The sequence below is a fragment of the Callospermophilus lateralis genome, chromosome 9, assembly GCF_048772815.1.
Source record: "Callospermophilus lateralis isolate mCalLat2 chromosome 9, mCalLat2.hap1, whole genome shotgun sequence".
Lineage (NCBI taxonomy): Eukaryota > Metazoa > Chordata > Mammalia > Rodentia > Sciuridae > Callospermophilus > Callospermophilus lateralis.
The window spans coordinates 86,551,579-86,574,734 of record NC_135313.1 but is presented as its reverse complement, the minus strand read 5'-3'; the positions used below and the strand labels follow the sequence as shown (position 1 = coordinate 86,574,734).

The 23,156-nt window shown below is 32.1% G+C and overlaps 1 protein-coding gene across 1 annotated transcript in view; it reads right to left on the bottom strand.

Annotated features, from left to right (window-relative positions):
• The window catches only part of Lrp1b (LDL receptor related protein 1B), a 1,566,902-nt gene that overhangs the window by 520,089 nt on the left and 1,023,657 nt on the right, over positions 1-23,156 (bottom strand). Inside the window, exons 33-35 of the mRNA XM_077110319.1 lie at positions 8,958-9,102; positions 4,760-4,881; positions 3,002-3,133 (exon numbers count right to left, since the gene is read on the bottom strand). Of these exons, the coding sequence (XP_076966434.1) occupies positions 3,002-3,133; positions 4,760-4,881; positions 8,958-9,102 (399 nt within the window). The remainder of the gene's footprint in view (positions 1-3,001; positions 3,134-4,759; positions 4,882-8,957; positions 9,103-23,156) is intronic.

Below are 23,156 nucleotides of genomic sequence, written 5' to 3'. Positions count from 1 at the left end.
TCTAAATCTCATGTGTGAGCTATTGCAAGAATTTTAAGAAATGAGATGATTAGATTATGATAGGTAAAACCTAATCAAGTCTGTTAGTCCATTGATAGATTAAATGATGGTAACTGTAGGCAAGTAGGGATGGCTGGAGGAAATAGATCACTGGAGTGTTCCTTTTGGGTTTATATTTTGTCCCTGATGAGCAGAGCTCTCTTTTTGTTCCTGGTCATCACATCCTAAGTACTTTCTTCCCCCACACACTTCTGCCACATTGTCCTCCCTGGCCTTGGGCCCAGAGCTAGGGAGTCAGCCTACCATGGACTAAGCATCTGAAACCATAAGCTAAAACAAAGTTTTTCTCTTCCAAACTGTGCTTGTCTGTTATTTTTGTCGCAGCAATGAAAAAGTCAACTAAAATAGTAGTTATAAATTGTTGGTAGAACCAAAAATTAGTACAACCACTTAGGAAAGCAGTATGTAGTTTCTGCAAGAATAGGAATGGGAACACCACATGAATCAGGTATCCCACTCCTTGTTATTTTATCCAAGATTGTTTTAATAAACATATTATATTGATACATGTATACCAATGTATACAGTAGCAAAATTCTCAATAGCCAAGTTCTGTAACCAGGCTAGGTACCAGTCAATGGATAAATGCTTAAAGTAAATTTAGTATTTATACACAATGAAGTTTTGATCAGCCATAAAGAAGAAGGAAATTGTGTCATTTGTTTGCAAACAGTTGGAAACGGAGAACATCATACTAAGTGAAATAAGCAAGACTCAGAAGGTCAAGGGTCGAATGTTTTATATGTGGAAGATATAGAAAAAAGTATTAAAACAAAATGGGAATCACACAAAATTGAAAGGAGATCAACAAAGTAGGGGAAGGGGATCTTGAAAGTAAGGAGGGGAAAGCATAGGGAAGTACTGGGGAACAGAATCTACCAAATTATGCCATGTTCATATGTGAATATAACATAATGAATTCCACTTATACATATTTACATACATATGCATATATAATGGTAATACGTTAGTGGCATATATACACAATGGAATATTACTCAGCAATAAAAGAGAAAAAAATCATGGCAACTGCAGGTAAATGGATGCAGTTGGAGAAGATAATACTAAGTGAAGTTAACCAATCCCCAAAAAACAAATGGCAAATGTTTTCTCTGATATAAGGTGACTGACTCATTGTGGGATAGGGAGAAGGAGCAAGGGAGAAATAGATGAACTCTAGGTAGGGCAGAGAAGTGGGAGGGGAAGGGAGAGGGCAGGGGGTTAGCAAGGATGGTGGAAATGATGGACATCATTATCCAAAGTACATGTATGAAGACATGAATTGGTGTGAACATACTTTATATACAGAGGTATGAAAAATTGTGTTCTATATGTGCAATAAGAATTGTGATGCATTCTGCTGTCATGTACTTAAAAATAAAAGCAATTAAAAAAAAGAAAAGAGAAAAAGAAAAATGAAATCATTAAGCTGATTACTATTTTTTAAAAAAGGTAGATCAGTAAAGTAGAGCAAGTATGTTAGGGGGAGTAGGAAGGGAGGAAAAGAAAAAATATTCAGGAATGAGATTGAGCAATTATTAAATGTATGTAAAAAAATGGCATAATGATGGGGCTGGGGATGTGGCTCAAGCGGTAGCGCGCTTGCCTGGTGTGCGTGCCGCCCGGGTTCGATCCTCAGCACCACATACAAACAAAGATGTTGTGTCTGCCCAGAACTAAAAAATAAATATTAAAAAAAATTCTCTCTCACTCTCTCTCTCTCTCCCACTCTCTCTCTCTCTCCCACTCTCTCTTTAAAAAAAAATGGCATAATGAAATTCCCTATTACATATAATTATAAGGTATCAATAAACTTTTTAAAAATATGATAAGCACATATGAAAATTTCAACTAAAAGAATAATTCTTCCTGATAAAAGCTACTTTGATACAAAACACAAATATAATAAAAATAATCACTGAGCATAAATTTTTTAAAAAATATTTTCAACCAAAGAGCAGTTTGCTTTTTTAATGTTAATGTTAGATAAACTTATATCTTTACAAATAAACACTGGAACTTATATAAACACATTACCTCAGGGAATGTATGATTTAGTTAAAATGAGTGATGGAAAGATTTTTACAATTCTTTTTTTTGTGGGAGTACCGGAGATTGAACTCAGGGACACTCACCACTGATCTACATCCCCAGCCCTATTTTCTATTTTATTTAGAGACAGGGTCTCACTGAGTTATTTAGCTCACTTTTGCTGGGGCTGACTTTGAAGTCGTGATCCTCCTGACTTTGCCTCCTGAGCCACTGGGATTACAGGTATGCCCCACAGTGCCTGGCTACATTTCCATAATTTTATTAGCACACAGGAAAAACTAGTTAACTTCAATAAATTCCACAGTGTCTACCATTAATTCCCAGTCATTCGTTTATATTAGCTAAATGCTAGTTTCCTATCTTTCACCCTTTACTGACAATTAAGAGGGAAAGGTAAAACCTGACTCCAAAATGATGCATAGTGTGATAAAAATAATTAAAAGCGGTTTAGTATTTACAATGTTTTCTATTAGTTAGATTACATTTGCTGCTGTCTGTATTAGATTTAAAAATCACATCCTGAAAATATTTTGAATATGATCATAATTTTATTATAAAATAGCTCAAATGCTTTACACGCCTTTATATTTGTTACTAGATGAGAGTATTATGTCATTTGAAAAATAGAAAAATAAAAATAAATAACCAACAGCTAATCAGAACATATTAATTTACTTTCAATTTAAATACTATACTTTAGGAAAATTTTACATGATATTTTCTTCAAGTAAAACATTTAAGACAATTTGTGATAGGCTTAAATATTTATCTTCAATTTGTTTTCTTATTTCCAACTTGGCTATCAAAGTTCAGATAAAAAGTTATATTTCTATCATGCTTAGTAAATCATATTAGAATTATACCTAAATTATAATTAAAAGTTATTTACCAGCATGGAAATCTATTCCCACGGCAAATGAAGTTCCCGAGATGGGCATCAAAGCATCCATTTTGTCACTTGGTTCAAGAGGTATTCCCCTGATTCCTTCATGAACAGAGTACATGAGAAATGATTCTATACCTAAATTAGGAGGGGAAACAATATAAAAATAAATATTTAAAATTAAAATAACTTAATATTATTTAAATTAATAATGTATTTCTTAGTCTTTTAAAAATTTTTTGATTGTACACTACCCTTTCTTACTAGCTAAAAGGTAGGGAATCATGGTTTTCACCTTGAGTATACAACATGATCTCCAGCAGGTTGGTTAAAACGGATTCCTGAGCCCCTTTCCAGGGGCCTCATAATGTGGAATTCTGAAAAGTTCCCAATTGGTGATGATGGTATTAGCATAGGAAAACCATTTCCATAAGCAAAGAGATAATTATTTATTACTGTTGTTGTCTTAATATATATCTATCTATTTTTAAGAAAGAGTAAATTTCTTAAATCCTTTAGAACACTAGACATGCACCAACTGCTTATCTTTTGCTATTAATATCTTACTTTTTCAGCATTAAAAGCATATCCTAAAATAAGCACATAAAAATAACCATACTTACCAGAAATTTATATGCTAACCATTATGAATTTTGCTACTATATTAGAAAATACTTATATATACATATTGTTTTATTAACATCAAGATTCCTAGATTTATATCTGTTTCTGTCATTTTTTATTCATGGGGTTTGGGCATGTTAATTTCTCTGTAGTTAAGTTTTCCCAACTATAAAATGGTAATAATAAGAGATCTACCTCATAAAGTTATAAGGATAAGTGAATTACATGTATAAGGTGCTCAGAACTAGGCTTGGCAATATAATAAGTACAATACAAATAATTTATTAAAATTCAATAAATACTAATGATGGCATATAGTTTTTAAGTAATATAAAAGATAAAATTTAGCTCAAATCACCAGATATAAAATATCATTCCAGAACCAAAGTTCTTTGGAATAATAGAACTAGAGATTATAAAATAAGAAACAGCAAAATATATTTTTATGTTGCATTCCTTTAGTAGAATTGCTACTGTCCCTCAATTTTGCAAATCTAGTTCTTATATTCTCCCTTATGCCTCCTATAAATTAGTTGAAAAGTAAACAAAACTAAATCAAACTATACATTAATTACGGCCAATTGACCATCTCTTTTTACTTCAATTTTTGCCTATTCAAGTTGAATGTAGAAGCTACTACATTTGGTTAATGTTTGATAGTAAACTTCATCTTATTTTCTTTGTGGGACAAATTCTATGCAAATGTGTCATATAAATAATTGTTAAATTATATTACTAACACAATTTAAAGATTATGCCAAAATAATGCAGTTATGTATAGATACATTTAATTTCTTTTCAAAGCAAGGATATAAATTTTTTCACTCCTAGGAACACAGTTTACCCAAAATATGTTTAAAATATATGCATAAAAGTCATTTGATTAATTGTCATATTAATTCTCCTTAATTTTGAATAGTAGCTGGAATTTTTTTCAAAGTTAGGAAGTCTTAAAAGAAAAAACAGTGATACTTCAAATATTTCTGATATACTAAAATTTTACATGTATAAAACTAAGCAGTACACCATTTTCCTATTAACAAGCTAATATTATTTTTCTAATGTTTCACTGACTTTGGTTGCATAAAATCTGCAATGTGGTAGATTAAGTAAATGCATTAAAACTAAAAATTTTCATACCTTGACATGACATGCGGTTCTTTTGGAGATAATATCCCACTGTACACATGCAAGTCCTTGTAGTTTCAGATGTTGGTAAACAAAGCTGTGAGCATCCACCATTATTTAGATGGCAAGAGTTGCTGCCTGCGTAAAGGAAAAAAAATACACAAAAATAAAAAAGAAAAATAAAATTAAAGAGTGTTATTCAATATAAAAAATTTAGCAAATATTTTATGCCTTTAATTCCAAAATGTAGCTGCTTCATATTGATCAGTCTCACATTTTATTCTTCCAAATAATTTGAATTAGCAAATTATAGTTAAATTTTGCCCTTCAGAAAAAGCAAATAGAAATACATAAAAAGATTATAGTTACAGAAAAGCAAAAGAGAACTGATTATTCATGAACACCATCATAGTTCTTTGATATGATGTAAGAACACAGAAATCAGGGAATGTTTATTTTTTTTTATTTGAAACTTAACTTCATCTCCATAGTTATTTCCTTTGCAAAGATATTTTATCCAAATGTGTCACATAAATAGCTATGAAGTTATATAACTAATACAACTCAAAGATCATGTCATTTAAAAAATGAGGCATGTGTATGTTTAAGTACTTTATTTTAAAAAAATAATAAATTTTTCCATTCCTAGAAACATAATTCTCCAAAATATATTTAAACACACCCATAAGAGTCATCTAATTAATTGGCATATTAATTCTCCTTACTCCTTTACAGTGTCAATGACAAATATTAGTCAGGTAATCACAGGTAGGCATTCTATAAAGATGTTCTTTTGAATTTACTAGGCCCAATATGCTAATTAAAGCTGTAGTGTAAAGTTTAGTAATTTACAATCTTACCAAGCAAGTTCATTAAATATCCCATCTTTACAACATTTTTATTATTCTAGGACATGCAATGCCATTTACTGGATGTTCAAGCTCTGATACTAAGTGCAATAAATCCAGTGAGAATTACAAAGCATGATGAAAGCTATATATCAATAGCGCTCTATGGGAAATTTAAAATACCAATGCAGTTCATTATTTCTCATCTCCTGAATTCCAGATAGTCTGATGGGATTTAATTGTTCATTCAAACCTGTCACAATCTCTGTCATTTCTGAAATGTGAAATGCTCTCAATTGGGGAGATTTCTCATAGGTATATCTACCACATTCTCTGCTCCTTTCTTATAGATACTGTTCTGTCAAGGCTGAACTTTACCTTAAGTAACCCAAAGTTTTCAAACTATTACAATTATTTTCTAAATTAACTAATGTAGACTAATTGATTCATTTCTTTCCCCCCCATCTTACTAAAGATGATATTTTAGCTCTCTTGTTTTTTTAAAATAATAAGACAATTATATTAGTATGTGTGCAATAATTCTTTATTGGCCATACATATATTTTGTTGTATAGAAAGCTTATGGATGAATATTAAAATGATGCCTATCTATAGAGATATGCATATAGATAGAGATTAGTTTTTATGCCAATCTATAGCGATACACATATAGAGATTAGTTTTAACTTTCGCTAAAGCCTGAACAACTGTAAAGAGATTGACAGATTATACCTAACTATAAAGTAGAAGAAATACCACAGAGAGAGGAAAAATAAGGGGAACAAAGTAAAGAAACAGGTTAGGGAAGAGAATGAATTCATAACATAAGACAAAATGAGGGGATATATAGCTTTGATAATATCAAAAGTATGTGAAAAGAATAAAATGGAGCTTCTGGGATGGTATAATTTGGGGGGATAGGGGTACCAGTAATTACATTCAGGGGCACTCGACACTGAGCCCCATCCCCAGCCCCAGCCCCATTTTGTATTTTATTTAGAAATACAGTCTCTCTGAGTAGCTTAGTGCAACTTTTGCTGGGGCTGGCTTTGAACCCTCAGTTCTCCTTCCTCAGCCTCCCAAGCCACTGGGATTACAGGCATGCTGGACTATGCATGGCTACAATGGTACAATTTTTATATAATTGCAATAATAGCAATTATATTAAATAACATTAAATTGTATTAAATAATTATTAATTATTTAACTAAATATGTATACATATTTATATTATATATAATACATAAATAATATATAAATATTATGTTATCTATAATACATAAATAATATATAAATATTATATTATCTATAATTATTTAATGATATCACTTTATATTGAATAATATAATTGCAATAATAGCAATTTTAATACATTTAATACATTTTAATAACTGTGGGGAGATAAAAAATTAAAAAGTATTTACAAAGTCACTATTTATAGTAAGTATCCTTTCCTATTAAATATAGGTGAAGTGGGAAATAATATAGTGATTTTTATAGTAATAATTCATGTAGTGATTATCTATCAGGTTATAAATACTAGCTTGAATTGAAATTTTGTAATGATATTGATGTTCAAACCTCATGCCCCAAATGACTACTGGAGCTAGAAAGTCCATTTGACTAACAAGAAGTCTCAGCTCTCCAGTGATCTGTGTCAAAAATGATAAATGAATCAACTAATTGTACTTTGAAATCCAAAGAGACAGTAATGTTAACACCTTAAAGAGTCCTAACTTGCTCATATTTCATACTAATGAAGCTTTTAAGCTACCTGCAGTGATTCTGTTAATGGGATTGTCTTTAATACAGATGATTTTACCAGCATATTCTTCAAGAAAAAAATGGTATTTTCACTGCATATTAAACTTAGTCATATTACATCTTTAATTTCTAAGTGCTAAGGGTCTGTTCATAGTGTATGGTACATTTATCTGTACTTATAGGGACAAATTTTTAAAATAAGGATAATCTGGTTAATAAAAGTTAGCTAATGGCAGGCATAGTGGCACACACCTGTAATCCCAGGAGCTGGGGAGACTGAGACAAGAGGTTCACAAGTTCAAAGCCAGCCTCAGCAAAAGAAAGGAACTAAGCAACTTAGTGAGATCCTGTCTCTAAATAAAATAGAAAATGGGACTGGGGATGTGGCTTAGTGGTTGAGCATCCCTATTTTCTTTTATTTATTTATTTGTCTGTATTTATGTATTTATTTATTTATTTATTTGGTGTTCAAGCCATCAAATACATGGTCTCACACATTTTAAGCAAGTTACTCTTCCACCCAAAATAAGCTCAGTAATCATTTCAGATTAATTATTGAAGTAATTATTTTTAAACGTTTTTTAAAAATTTCTTTTCATGAAAAAATAAATATATTTCCCTCTGACCCTCACAAGTAAGGCTTCTAGAACAAATCTGCTCCATCCTCAGGGAAGGCAAGCATTGCTTTTCTCCATTTTCTCTCCTGTTGTGCAAGCCGGCACACAACTGATATCTCCAATAATTCCTGCCTGATGGTTGTCACCTGTCTTCTGCAATACAGATCCTGTGGAATCTGAAGTCTTCCTCCTATTCTTTTCTGTTTTTTACTCTCTGCCCCAAATCATCTAGATGAAATCATTACATAGTGTCCAATTTTTTTTTCATGAAGAATTTCCTAGAAATAAATACATGAAACTGAAGATTTTTCATGGCAAAGACTAAAATAAGGAAGTGGAATACAGAAAATATATTTTTTTTACAGGAGTAATATCATGAATAATAAAGCAAAAACTAAGAAAGAGCCAGCAGGTGTATAGTTGTACTGGATGGCAGCTCTAATCCAATTGCCATTTGGGCAAGGTGACAAATCCACCTATGTAAACCATCTGTTAGTTCTCTCACTCCATTTCACTACACACCATTTGGAAAAACAAAACAAAAAGGCTAAATGCTTATAGCCAAACAATTCAATGCTTCAAACAATTCAAATATAAAATCTTTACATCTTATATCCACTTTGTCTACTTGAAATTTCATAGTTCATTCAGTTTCTGGGCTTAATTATATTTTGTGTGTATTTCACTGGGATATTTTTTTATTCCTACTTTCTCATAAAAAAAAAACCCACTAGGAACTATCTCTTTGAAGACCTGACACATTAAGATATGTAAGGCCATTTTGTTAATATTTTAAAAGTTCATTATGTATCATAATACATAATTTTTAAAGACATTTCTCCTATAGTATTAAGCAACATTTTCCTTTTTTTTTTTTAAATTAGAAGCAAGAATAAAAACTTCTATTGCTGGAATGAGGAAATAGTATGAAAAAACAGAACATTATATGCTCAAAACGTGGCATAAATTTCCAAGTGTGACTTGCCTTGCTGTGCTTCTTTATCATATACTTTCATATGAACAACCCCAGAAGTCTTGTTTCGTAGGATGGTGGGGTTTCTTCCATCTCTTTTGTTACAGGTTCCCAGCTGAGCTAAGTTTTGGTCTGCCCACCAGAGCTTCTTATCTATAAAATAAAAAAAAAAAAAAAGATTTTTAAAGGAGAATATAAATATTTTATTAAATAAAATAAATAGCTATTAAAATGTAATACATTCTGATTTATTTTGTTCTATTTAAAAATCTAAGGGAGATACTAAAATCACACTTACTTTGAAAAACGCAAACTATAGTGACATATTACTCAAAATTCCCTCCTACTTTCCCAAGTCTTCAACCTTTCTTTTCTCCAAAAAAATCAATAATATTTTATATATTATCTAATACATATTATATTGATAAAAATAAGCATACTTCAAATCAAAATGTAATAATTTTTTTTATTTTTATACTTAAACATAACCATAGTATTTTTGTGCTGTATGTGTAAATAAATAGCAGAGTCCAACAAAATAGCTAAAGAAAATTACAGACATATTGTTCTCTAGCTTTCTGTTTGTTGATTGTATTTTAGTTTTTAATAACTTTTATTTTCTATTACTGGATTCTTCACAATTATAGTAACTATTTTATTTCTTGTGCAGAAATACTTGCAGAGAAATACTCCTTTCACAGAAATACTTGCACAGAAATACTCTTTCTTCAAAATTTTATTAATTTGAAGTTATAGAGATATAATATCATGACTTAAATTCTAGATGAAAACAGTTTTACAAAGAAAAAAATTGCTTAAACATTAAGTAATTAGTGAATTATTTTTTTAAAAAGGTAATACAATTGTTCTTGGTGTTATTACTCTTTGCATTTTTTTAGTGACCCAGAAGTTAAAACACTATACCAGGACAGAAGCAAGTATAATTCTAATAAATATTATTTGTTTTCAGTTTTCCATATCAGCCTTTAATAAACCACAGAAGACTTGCTAAGACTGTGATGCAGGACATAAATATTAAGAATTTTGCAATGTAAAAATAAAGTTTTCATAAGCAAATAAGACGTTGATTTTAGAAAGAATATTCTCATATAAAATGACAAATAATAAGATGATTTTGACAATGAATAGCAAAGACACATTTAGCATAATATATATAATTAGAAAATGACTAATAAAAGACCAATATCATCTAGAAAACTGGAAAGGGTGAGATTAATAAGAATAATAGAAATTATTAGATTTTTGTCTTTCATATCAGAAAAATGCATGATATGTAATACTGATAAATAAATATTATGTATACATTTGATAGAATCCTGGAAGAACTTAAACAGCTATAAAAGATCTGTTTTTTAAAGTGAGAATGAAGCTAGAAGGGTTAAATTAAATGATATTCTGTTAATGACAGTCTTTTTCGTATTGATTGTTTTGTTATTATGTGTATATTACTTCAGAATTTATAAAATTAATAAAAGTAGTAGATTAAAAGCAAATTAAAGACCTGGCAAGAGGAATATAAGTGTAGGGCTCAGAGCCTTTCTGGCTGGTCTCTGACACAGAATAGGTCCAAAATAAGTTTTTGGTTTTCAAAGTAGCCTAAATCAAAATGTGTTCCATTTCTATCTCCTAGACAAAAGCACCTCACCATAGGGACATTGCTAATTGAGTGAGGCTCAATGTCATCACAATGGAAATCCAGGAAATTTCGTTCAGGACCAACATTAACTGAAAGCACCACTCAAAGAATTTTCCTTCATTACTAATCCATTAGAACCCAAGGGGCCTTGAACAGGAACAACATGACACTAAAACTTAAAACAGTCAAGAGGCTGGATGATTTTCAAAGATGTATCTCTGTGCAAATTCTCATGTTTCAGTAAGCTATGACCTAACATATCATGACTCATGATTCCATTTTTTTCAAACCTGAATTTTTTAACAAATTTCTACAGCAAGATCATACAAATTCTTTTATGATTACTTTTTTTTTCTAGTTGCTATGGGAATTCAGTGGAAAAAAAAATACTTCCTTGACATTCTTTCTTCCTATCTAGAAAGCAGCCACCCTATGCAGATGCTATGAATGATCACCCTGCAAACATTCCCTTCCCTTTTCAGCCTACTAGAGAAGACTAATTTTCACAGACAACAGTCAAAATGTCAGGTGTTCTGAGAAATAGAGGTGACCATGTAATCCAATTCTGTATTAAACTTTTTGATCAGGTGGTGCTTCTAAGAGTAACCCAAAATCATGTCAAATTCCCAGTTACTGAGAGTAACCAATTAAACTCTAATGTGCTGGTAAAGGATTATTAAATAAATGGGAGAAGGAACTAAATACAAAGAACCATGACCTTGAGGACTATGACCAAAGAGTCCCTGGCCCATGAAAGACCATTAGGACTTGAACAACAGGAATTTCACCAGTGACCAATGTGAAACTGAGACCACAGTTATTCTGAAAAAATTATTCTAGATTGTTATAGTCCTTTAAAAACATATTTAGTTTACTCCTAATTCTTGAGATTCTTCAAAATCTTCTAATTACATTCTGTTTCAAATTTAAAATTACCTATCATTTTTAAAACCCTACATAAATTGAATTTTTTCTACCTATTGAGACTTCTTTCTAACTCTCCATACTTATTATTTCATGATATTAATGCATTTATTTATTCCATTAATATTGTACAGATGTGGCCCCTGAACATTGAACCTTCAGAAGTGTGAACCAAATTAAACCTCTTTTTTCATTAAAATTTATCCTGTCTGCAATGTTATGCTATTAGCAACAGAAAATAGACTAATACCAGCATCTATTAAGTGTAAAATACCATTTTAGATGGTGAGAAATTGATAATAGACAAAACAAATAAGGTAACTGCCTTTATAGACTGTATGTTCTATGATAGAGACAAAGATGAATGAACAAATATAAAAAATAAATAAAGACTGTGATTAATGTCATAATAGAACTAGGCACATTTCATTATACCACACTGCCTTTCAATGAGGAAATATGTACCACAACTTTAGAGAAGTATCTCAAACTCCCACATAGTGACACTTCTCTTCTGCGGTGACTCAAAGTTCTCTACAGACAGAATTATATGGTTTTATATAATTGTTGCTGTTTTTATTTATTTCACTTGTACTAAAGTTGGCTTCTTATCTAGAGAGAAAAGCTCCTGAGAGCAAGGATCCTGCTTTGTATTTATTTGTATTTTTCACAGAACTTTGCCTTCTTTTGAACTGAACATGATGTGCATATTCCCTAAATACCTATGAAATGATTGGGGAAATACATATCCCTAAAATATCTCCCATTACAACTCATAACTTATAAAACATTTGAATAAGACCCTTTCTCCCAGAATCTGAGAATATTTTCTCTTTTCTTTTTTATATATTTTAATTTTTAAAGATCCCTCCAACTTAAAATTATTTGTTTTTTACTGTAAGTACTACCTGGTCATATTCAGTTTGTCTCAATTTTTTTCGTCTTATGCTATTATTGACATAAATATGCTAGAAATTTCAGAAATTATTAGCATTTTAAAAGTGCTTAAATATGAAACTGTGCTTTATTGTTACAGGCTTAGGAGACACCACCCTTCATATGCTTGAATCTGAATCCCTAGTACCTCAGATTGTGACTGGATTTGTAGACAGTGTCCTTAAAAAATAACACATTCCTATAAGCCCAGTAACTCAATAGCCTGAGGTAGAAAGATCCCAGTTCAAGGTCAACAAGCTGGGAACTTAGGGCTATATATATAGAAATGCCTTCTGAGGGCAGGACCCCCAATGACCCAGATTTTATATATATATATATATATATATATATATATATATATATATATATATATATATATATATATATATACACACACACACACACACACACACACACATACACACACACATGCCTCAGATGTAGAGTGCTATTGGGTTCAACCCCCCAACACCTCAAAAAAAAGTAATTAAATTAAAATGTATATGTTATGGTAGGTCCTGATCCAACGTAATTCAGTATGACTGGTGTCTCCATAGAAAAGGAAAATTTGGATGCATAGAGGAAAGGTCATGTGAAAACAAAAGAAGACAGCCAGCTACAGGCCAAGAAGAGTAACCTCAAGATAAACCAACCCTGATGCCTTGATTTCAGACTTCTCACTTGGAGAATTGTGAAAAAATTCTTTGAAAACATGCCTATTACATCATCCAGTCTGGGGAACTTGGTTATAGCAGCTCTAGAAAAGTGATATATTTGCTAATAGAGATTTCAAAGGAATCTTGAAGACTTCACAGGAGAGACAGGGGGGAAGAAAGTGTCAGTATAAACATTATTATAACTATTATATACAGTAGAATAGATAATACTATTTAATAAGAATTTACTAAGTTCCAGGTCTTTTGCTAGACTCTGAGCACAAGAAAAGTTGTTTCATTTAATCACCATAAATGATTTATGACATGTTAATATACCTCCTGTTAAAAAATGAGCAAATAAAAAGCAGGTAACCTAAAGGTAACACAAAATGAATGTGACAATAATTTCCAGTCAGTATTACTTAAATTTCAACACTATTTCCACTACAGAAATGCACTGTACATAAAATAGTCTCACACTGGACCTAATAATACTACACTCTGCAATGCAAACATAATTCAATAAATACAAATTGTAGTTTTATAATAAATTAAAGGAGTTGCATATACAAATGTTTTGGTTATTGTATTTCAGAATAATAATTATGAAATTTTGATAAGAGTTTTACATCTTAAAACACATCATCAAAATTTATAATGTACTTGTGAAGTTATTGATATTATTTATTTTGATTGAATTGTGCCAGAATTGTTGAGGCTCCTGGTTTAAAATAAGATTTTCTCAAACACTAGACTTTCACCTTTAAAAGAGAAGATATAATACCTAGCTACATTTGAATTTCAGATAAAACACAAATAATTTATTAGTATAAAAATTTTTATTTTGGGGCTGGGAATGTGGCTCAAGCGGTAGCGCGCTTGCCTGGCATGCGTGCGGCCCGGGTTCGATCCTCAGCACCACATACAAACAAAGACGTTGTGTCTGCTGAAAAACTAAAATAAATAAATAAATATTAAAATTCTCTCTCTCTCTCTCTCTCTCTCTCTCTCTCTCTCTCTCTCTCTCTCTCTCCCTCTCTCTAAAAAAAAAATTATTGTTTGTTTGAAATTCAAGTTCAACTGAATGTTCTGTATTTTATCTGGCAATTTTATCATCTCTGCTTTCTCTTGGAACACCAAAATTTACAAGAAAGTAATGAAGAAAAGCATAAAACTACAAAAATAAGAAATAGTAGGAGGCCAAGGCAACAATAACAACAACAACAACAAAATAGAAGTTTAAAGGTAGACTATAATTGGTGACTGATTTTATAGATAAAATGAAAATCTAGACCTGCAAGAGGAAGAGGCAGATGCAAGTTAATTTTCACTGCAGAACTTCAAAACTGATCATAAATTGTGGGCCTGAAGACATTTAAAATGGGAAGATAGGTGTAATAGATGAAGGACGGTTGTTTAGTCTAAGGAGCCAAGTACAGTGTAGAGTGCCCTCCTCAAGCCACGTAAAAACCAGATACTGCCTGGAAGGACTGAGGAGGCCCAGTGAGGATTAAGTAATAATCTACATTAAAGGATGCTAAATTGAACAATATTTGTAATATATACAAGGAGTGTTAAAATGCAGATTGCCGGTGACTCCAGAACTGATAATTCTGTAGGTCTAAGCTGGGGTCTGAGATCCTGAATTTATGAAAAGCACAGGTGATGCTGAGGTTCTGCTGCTGCTCATTCCATGTGTCTTCAATACAGACAAACTCCGGAATCACCTGGAGGATCTTTGAAAACATGCCTGGGTTCTGCCCCCAGATATTTTGCTGAGTTGTTTTGGCCTATGCAGCCAGTCCTATCAGCATATTTCAAAACTCCTGTTACTCAAATGTACAACTAAGGTTAAGAACCACTGACCAAGCCCCCAGTGCCTTGGCATGCACCTGTAATCCCAGTGGATTTGGAGGCTGAGGCAGAAGGATCCCAAGTTCAAAGCCAGCTTCAGCAACCAAAAAAGAAAGGGAAAAAAAAAAATGAACTACCGACTAAACTGCCAAATCAAGAGACCCAGGCTTTATCTCCCAGATGAGATATTAAGAAGTCTCTCATTGGGGGAAAACTATTCAGCCCAATATTTTGAAGAAACTGATAACTGAGAGGTTCTTTCTCCCTTCTGAAAGAGAGAGAGAAAGAGATGGAGGGCGAGGGAGAAAGGAAGGAAGGAAGAGAGAGAGGGAAAAACAAATAGATGAACTAAAACCTATCAGTGTTTGTTTCTTTGTTTATTTATGCCAGTGATAGTCAGGGCATATAACCATTGAAACACATCCACCACATCCCAGCCCTTTTTATTTTGAGACAGAATCTTGGTAAATTGCTTAGACCCTTGCTAAATTGCTGAGGCTGGCTGTGAACTTGAGATCCTCCTGCCTCAGGCTCCCCAGCTGCTGGGATTATAGGCATGTTCCACAATGCCTGGCTCAGTCTAGGTACTTTAGATGACACTTACTGTTGCATATCCCTGCCTCTTGAAATCACAGTTTCCAATAATCATGATAAAGATGAAGAGAAAGTAAGGAAAAAATATGTAACTGAAAAATGACTACTGTATTCATCAGCTTTTCATTACTGTAATGAAATTCCAGAGAATGGTTAACTTTATAGATAAAGAGGTTATTAAGCTTACCGATATGGAAATTTAAAGTCCAAATAACATAGTGCATGCTATGTGGCAAGAGATACACGCTGGCTGCATCATACCATGCCGATAGCAACGGCAGGAACAAATGCTGAAGCAAGATAATTATGTCTGAACCAGGAAACCAAAAGAGAAGGAGCAGCAAGACTTCTTCCTTTTATAAGAATACTGTCATGATAACTCAAGGGTCACAGTCACAGGAGAAATGCCTTCTGAGGGCAGGATCCCCTATGACCCAAGCACCTTCCACTAGGCCTCAATTCTTAAAGGTTTCATAGAACCTTTCAATAACACTCCCCTAAGGGACCAGACCTCCAATCATGTTGGACACTTTGGGAAAATCTAAACTATATACAAACCATAGCAACTGTATTATGACCAAGAGGCAAAACTAAACAAACTAACAGGAAAACAAGAAGAATATTCAAAGAAAACAGAAGCATCAGCAAAAATAGAAAATAAAATAAAACAAAATTAAAATGAGTGAATAGCCTAACCCAGACAATAGAAATCACAAGCTTGGAGCAATAGTAGGATATAAAGAAGGTTTAAAGAAACTAAAATTCGAACCTTTGGAAATTAAAAACATTAGAGTTGAAATATAAATTTTGATAAAAGTTTATATTTGAAGGAATCCTCAAAGAAATTTTTTTTAAAGAAGGGAAACAAGAAACAGAAGATGAAGTTTAACTGTCTGAATTACATGAATTTAGCTAGAGAAAATTGAGAAATAGAGGAAAACTATCAAGGACACAACATTGGTTTTCAGAATTGAAGGACTTAGATTGAAATAGCCATATATATTCCTGGTATGATGGAAGAAAAGGGACACACAGTATCATGAAATGCTAGAATAAAGAGGGCAAATAAATGATTCTAAATTTTTTCATAGAGGAAAAAATGGTGAATGATCAAAAGATAAAGTAGAAGAATAGCATTAGACTTCTTATCTGCACATTTAAATTGAGAAGACAAAGATCAAAATAATTTCCAACATGGATCTTCATACACAATTAATCAATCTAAAGTATAAAACAAGAAATTTAAGATAACATTGTCTATAAATTCATCAGCACTGTTTCTCAGAAAGCTACTGGAAGCTTGACTTCACTAAAACTTAATACAGTAGACTGTGGAAGAGCATGTGGTACCTAGGAAGAAAAGACAGGCAGAAAAGAAACCTCCAATATGATGATGAGATGGTTCATAGCTTCCAAAAATGATAGAAACAAATCTAGAGATGAAGGTTCCATACAGAAGCTGAAACTCAGAAAATTTTAGGAAAAATGCATGCTGAGGAGAGGGCTTATGAGAGCTCCAGCTCCAGATTCCATGATATCAAGTCAAATAATAACCACAAGTTTTAAAAAATCATGAAGCATGACAAAACCTATCCAAACAAATAGCCAAAGGACTTCAGATGGTGTCTATAGACTGGGGATTTGGTAGGGATGGGAAATGCCCATTTTATATATAACTATCCATTCCTTAATCTTCACTCCTTATATCTAACTATAGAAGGCATTTCTACCTGAATATAATGAAGCCATCTCTACAACACCAAAGTAAAACTTATTTTATTTTTCCTAATTATGCTTCTTTCCTAATTATACTTCTTTTTCCTTTCATGAGAGTATGAAGATTCTCTCATCTGAGGTAAATATCAGTCATCTTTTCTCCCTTCCCAACTCCATTGTCTCTCCCAAGCCCAGCCTAACCTGAGAAAACTTACTCAATTTTTCACCCTTCCTATCCCAGGGATGCACTGTACAGAAACTCTTTAGTTCAGTGTTTCATCACTTCCCAGGTTCCTGACTGTCATTGCTCAAGAAATACCAAAGTGATCTTTTTGGAAAGTAACTGTGAGCACGCTGCTCTGTCTCTAAGGCTTTTTGTTAGCTGGACCTGGTGGCACATGCCTGCAATCCCAGTGATTTGGGAGACTAAGGCAGGAGGATCACAATTTTGAGGCCAACTTTTGCAACTTAGTGAGACCGTGTTTCAAAATAAAAAGTAAAAAGGGCTTGATGTAGCTCAGGGGTAGGGTACCCCTGGGTTCAATCCCTAGTACCACAAAAACAAAACAAATTAAAGGCTTCCTCCTACCCAACCCCTGAACATGACACAAAGGCCAACAATGTTAGATGCCTGCTTAATTTTCCATCACCAGATTACTGTTTTCTGTGCTCTGTATTCTAGGAACACTGAATTGCAATCAATTTTCAATTTTCTGTGACTAGATTAATCATAATATGACAAAAATATGGAATAACCAAAAGGCAGCTTATTTTAAAGGAAAAAAAAAAACTGCCATGAACTAGTGAAAGGCCTACATATTAGAATGAGTCTAGTATAATAACGGAGGAACCATTACATTTTTATATCGTACCTATTGCAAATCAGGAACGCCCCTCCACCTGGACCTTCAGAGGTGGATTTGTCTGAATGCAATCCTCTGCTAGCTTGTGAGCTGCTCTTTGAAGGAGGAGCTTTCTGCATTTTTCTCTGTTTCTTGTGGCAGTGAAGGGACCAGAAGTCTCCTTTGCTTTTCTTTCTCCAAGACTTTTTCTTAAACAAATAATTTGGAGGAAGACCAGGAAGGTGGTATGGAGAGCATTGCCAAACAAAGCTCAGAATTTATTTTGAAGAATTTGTGACCTTGAACTGACAGATATGGCCCTAAACACTTTTCCATTCATTGTTATAGTGAGTGACTTGCCTCATTGAGAGCTGAGAGGGCAGACCTAGGTTATGTGGAGGAAAACTTGAGAATGGCAGGTAATTTAATTTTCAAGTTGATGGCTTGACTGTATTGCCAGTGAGCTAGTATTTGTGCAATGATGAAGAAGAGAATGACATTGAGAGAGAAATTCAAAAACTGACAAAAACAAGGCAGCTCTGGTGGACTGCTTGCTAGGATATTTAGAAAATACAAAGTAGGGCTTATTCTATAAAAACTTATGTTCCCTACAATTTCTATTAGAAAAAAAAATCAGGAAAAGAAGAGGAAGAGGGAGAGAGTAGGAATAAAGAACCATTCAGCTCTGATAACAAAGTTAACTATTTGAACACTTTAATGAAATACAGTTGTATTAGATGTGCATCTTACATCACAGCTGTGTTTGTGTCTGAACTATCTTAAGATGTCCTCCTCCTATTTTCTACTCCCCAGTTATTAGGTTATAGTGTTTATAGTTGCCAAAATAAATTTTTGTACTAAGATTGATTGTTCAGGAATATTTTACCACTGAGCTACATTACAAGTCCTTCTCTATTGTTTATTTTGAAACACAGTCTTGCTAAGTGGATGAGGTTCTTCTAAGTTGCCAGGCTAGGCTTGAATTAATGATCCTCCTATCTTGGCCAAATTGTTGGGATTACAGGTATGTGCCACCATACTTGGATCCAAAGCAACTCCCAAACATACCTATTATAGTTTCAATATGATTTCACTATGCATTTAAGCTGTAAATTAAATTGACAATGATCAATCATCATCATTAAATTGATGATGATTTTTAGAGGTGAGGACTTTGGAATTAAGATTAAATAAGGTGATGTGGGTAGAGGCACCAGGGTTGAATACTGGTGGCTTTATAAGGAGAGGGAGGAAAGAGAGGATCAAGATACATGCATATACCCTCTGCATCTTGCCATCAGTTGCTCTGTCCTGCTTTGGAACTCTGCCCCCCAGAAGGCCACCTTCACAGAGAGCTCTTTGACCTTAGACCCCTAGAACCAGGATCCAAAATCAACTTCCTTTTATTAAAAGTTACCCTAGTCGGTGGTACTGTGTTATTGACAACAGAGAATAGATTAATACTATTCCCGTGCTTTTTTTGTTTTTTCCTCAATTTATTTTCTTCATTTAGAAATCATACATACATGATACAGCTACCTGTGTTCTCTAGTGATATGCAAAATGATCATCTATTAGGAAAAGGCACATAAAATGTCAGAAATTCTTTTTATATATTAATGTTGTAAACAAGTGTTTACTTATTTTTTATTTATTTATTTTATAGTTACATATGTACTGTTTAAGAAAAAGTTTGAGACAATCATTTTGCCCCATTGTTAAAAATCTCAGGTTAAGCTGGGTCAAAGAGAGTAAAGTTAGTGGATGATCTTCCCCGTTATGGAAAGGTCAAGTGTGCTCCCCACTTAATCTTCATTCCTCAAAGTTCATATATTAAAACTCTAAACCCCATGACTCTGTTAGCAGATAGGGTATTTAAAGAGATAATTAATATTAAATGAGCTCACAAGGTGGTCCCTAAACCAATGGGAAAAAAATGGGAACATGAACACAGAGAGAAATACTACATGAGGACATGGTGATGATGTGGCCAAGAAGTCCTTAGGAGAAACCAAAACTGCTGATACCTTCATCTTGAACTTCCAGCTTCCAAAACTAAATGAAAGAAACTTCTATTGTTTAAGTTCACCAGTTTATGATATTGTGTTATGTAGCCTTTAGAGACTACTATACACTGTCATATCAACTTATCATTAAGGTAGAAGAGAATGCTGTGTGATTTATTATAATGTGTTTGAGACAGTTGGGAATGTCCAGTCAGAGAAGAAGCACAGGATCCACTGAAGGAAATCTCAGCCTATATAAAATCAGATCTTATCATTACTTGTACAACATATTCTAATTGCCTCCTGCCAAATTATTTCTTTAGACCTCTACCCCATTTTTACTGCAATTAAACTTGTCGAAGCTATCAGTTTCTCAGCTGAACCCCAATAACAACCTCCTAGATTTCTCCAGCTTTTAATCATGCCCTATCCCACAACTGACCTGTCACACAGTATTAATTCTTTCTCTTCAAATATAAACCCAGGTCCAAAACTTCTCTGTGGAATCCTTCACCTGAGTAAAGTGCTCAGATTTACCAGTGAAAATAACAGATGTGCATGTATAAGTAATTATTTAACTAGGTATATGTATAGAGAGGAATATTTTGTAAAAATTAAAATACTGATATAGAAGCATCTATTGACCTGCAAAGTAAAGAAGTAAAAGGCAGTTTATAAATATATTTTTTAATCTTTGTAAATTTTAATATTTCTAGATATTTCTAATATTTCTAGATAAGGCATTAAACCATAATTTCACAAAAAAATAATTTCTTTAAAAATTAGCATTTATGCAGGTTTCAACAGTTTGCTATATTAACAATATTATATAATTTAAACTCTGATTTTAATTATTCTAAAACCTCTTTACAATGCACTTCTTGGATAAGTTTTTAAAACAGAATAAGAATCAAAAGTCAGTATTGCATTATTTTTAAAGACACTGTATATAAGGTTTCAATATTTTAAAATTGACTGTACTATCTTGAATAATTTAATATTTTGTTCTTCTTATTAAAATATGAACATATTTCTTATAGTTACTACACAATTCATGACACTGCCAATTAATTAATATTGTAAAATTACTGATTTGAAATATGTGAGGGTGTATGTGTCAATATATTACTAAGAAAATGGTGAAAGTATAAAAACTGTCACAAATGAATTTTGGTACTCCCATTTGCCATGTTCTGTCTTTTCCAAGTTATATAATATATTTATTCCCTTGAAAATGAAAACGTACAAAATATACATGTTATAACGTATTTCTGGAGGAAAAGTCCATTTAAACAATTAGTAAAATATTATGTCACTGCAACTCAATACTTTCAGTTGAATTAAATGAGTCATCAGATGGTTGGAGCAACCTTTTGAATCACAAAATAAAATTATTATTTGTAGAGTAAGCAACATTCTACAATCTTTTATTTTATAGTTTATTTAATCATTAATGTTATGTTTTAAATGCAAATCATATAATAATCAAAAATGAATTTACTCTCTCTAAAGTAACTCTAAATGAACATCATTATGTTAGCACTTCATTGGATCCTCATTTTCATACCTTAAAACCCATTAGGTATGTTCAAGATAAATAGCTATATGTTATTAACATATAAGGAATTTAACTAAACTTGAAAATATATACAGGTCTCATATTGGGGATATAAAGAAAAAATTAATCTCATACATTTTAAAAAATTATTTAAAGAGAATAGTAGATGAACTGGACATGGATTTTGTCATTATACACTAAGTATTCACCAGATTTCAACAGATTCCTCACAAACCATAATTCTCCCTAAAAAAATATCTGGATAACAAAACACCATAAAGTAAAAAAAAAACCAAATATATGAAATGCTTAGATTTAATTTTCATAGAAATAATTTTTAAGCATATTAGCTGTTTCAAAAAATAAAAACATGTTTCAAGATAGCTGCATAGATAACTTTTCAAAGTATAGAATATAATTAAATAATGTTGAAATTTTACTCGCTAGTATTTGTTATGATTACTTTCTGTAACCTTTTATGTTGGTTTTATGTGTTGTATTGTTCAAGCAATATAAATGTAGGAAATAGTCCAATAAAAAACTATTTGGTATTTATCCATTGAAGGCAATAATACTGGAAATGATAAGGTCAAAGCTATTTTTTTTTTTTTAAGAAAAGCATTTTCTTCCAAAGTTCAATCTTAGAAGTCCTCACCATGTCACACCTATTATTTGTCTTAGTATTACTCACTAAAGAGTATCCTTATAAAGGTTTCTAGGTCACCCACATATCCTAAATTTCATCACACCTTTTTAGACAATGTTCTCTTTACTTGTAAGAAAACATTATATTTTTCCTCTCAAACAATATCATTAGGAATCAATTCAGCACATAATAATCTCATCACTGGCCTTTTGAGTATTGCCTATCTTTAATATGTCTACCCTAAAAACTCTATAAAATAATTTACCTACAATTTAAAAACATAAAAACTTAAGGTGACTATTAATTAAAGTTAAATTCATATTCACACTTATTAAACTGTGTAATGTTCAATATTATTCTTATACTACATTAGATTATGCTCATACACATTAGAAAAAGTAAAATATAGCCAGACACAATAACACATATCTATAATCCCAGCTACTTGGGAGACAGAGGCAGAAGAATTACCAATTCCAATTTAACTTGGCCTACTTACTGAGACTCTGTCTCAAATTAAAAATGAATAAATAAATAAAAATGGGGAACTGGAGATATAGCTCAGTAGTAGAGCACTTGCCTAGCACTTTTGAGACCCTGTGTTCAATTCCCAGTACCAAAAGAAAAAAAAAAAAAAAAAGAAAGAAAGAAAGAAAAAGAAAAAAATAAATTTAATTTAAATGTTTGATACTGAGACACAGATTACTTTTTTAATATCTAAATCAAGCAATATGTAACTTCAGAAAATTCTGTGTTCAATTGCTGTCTCTTCAAGTATAGTCTGGCTAGAATAAAATTTCCCAGAAAAAAACTCAGGT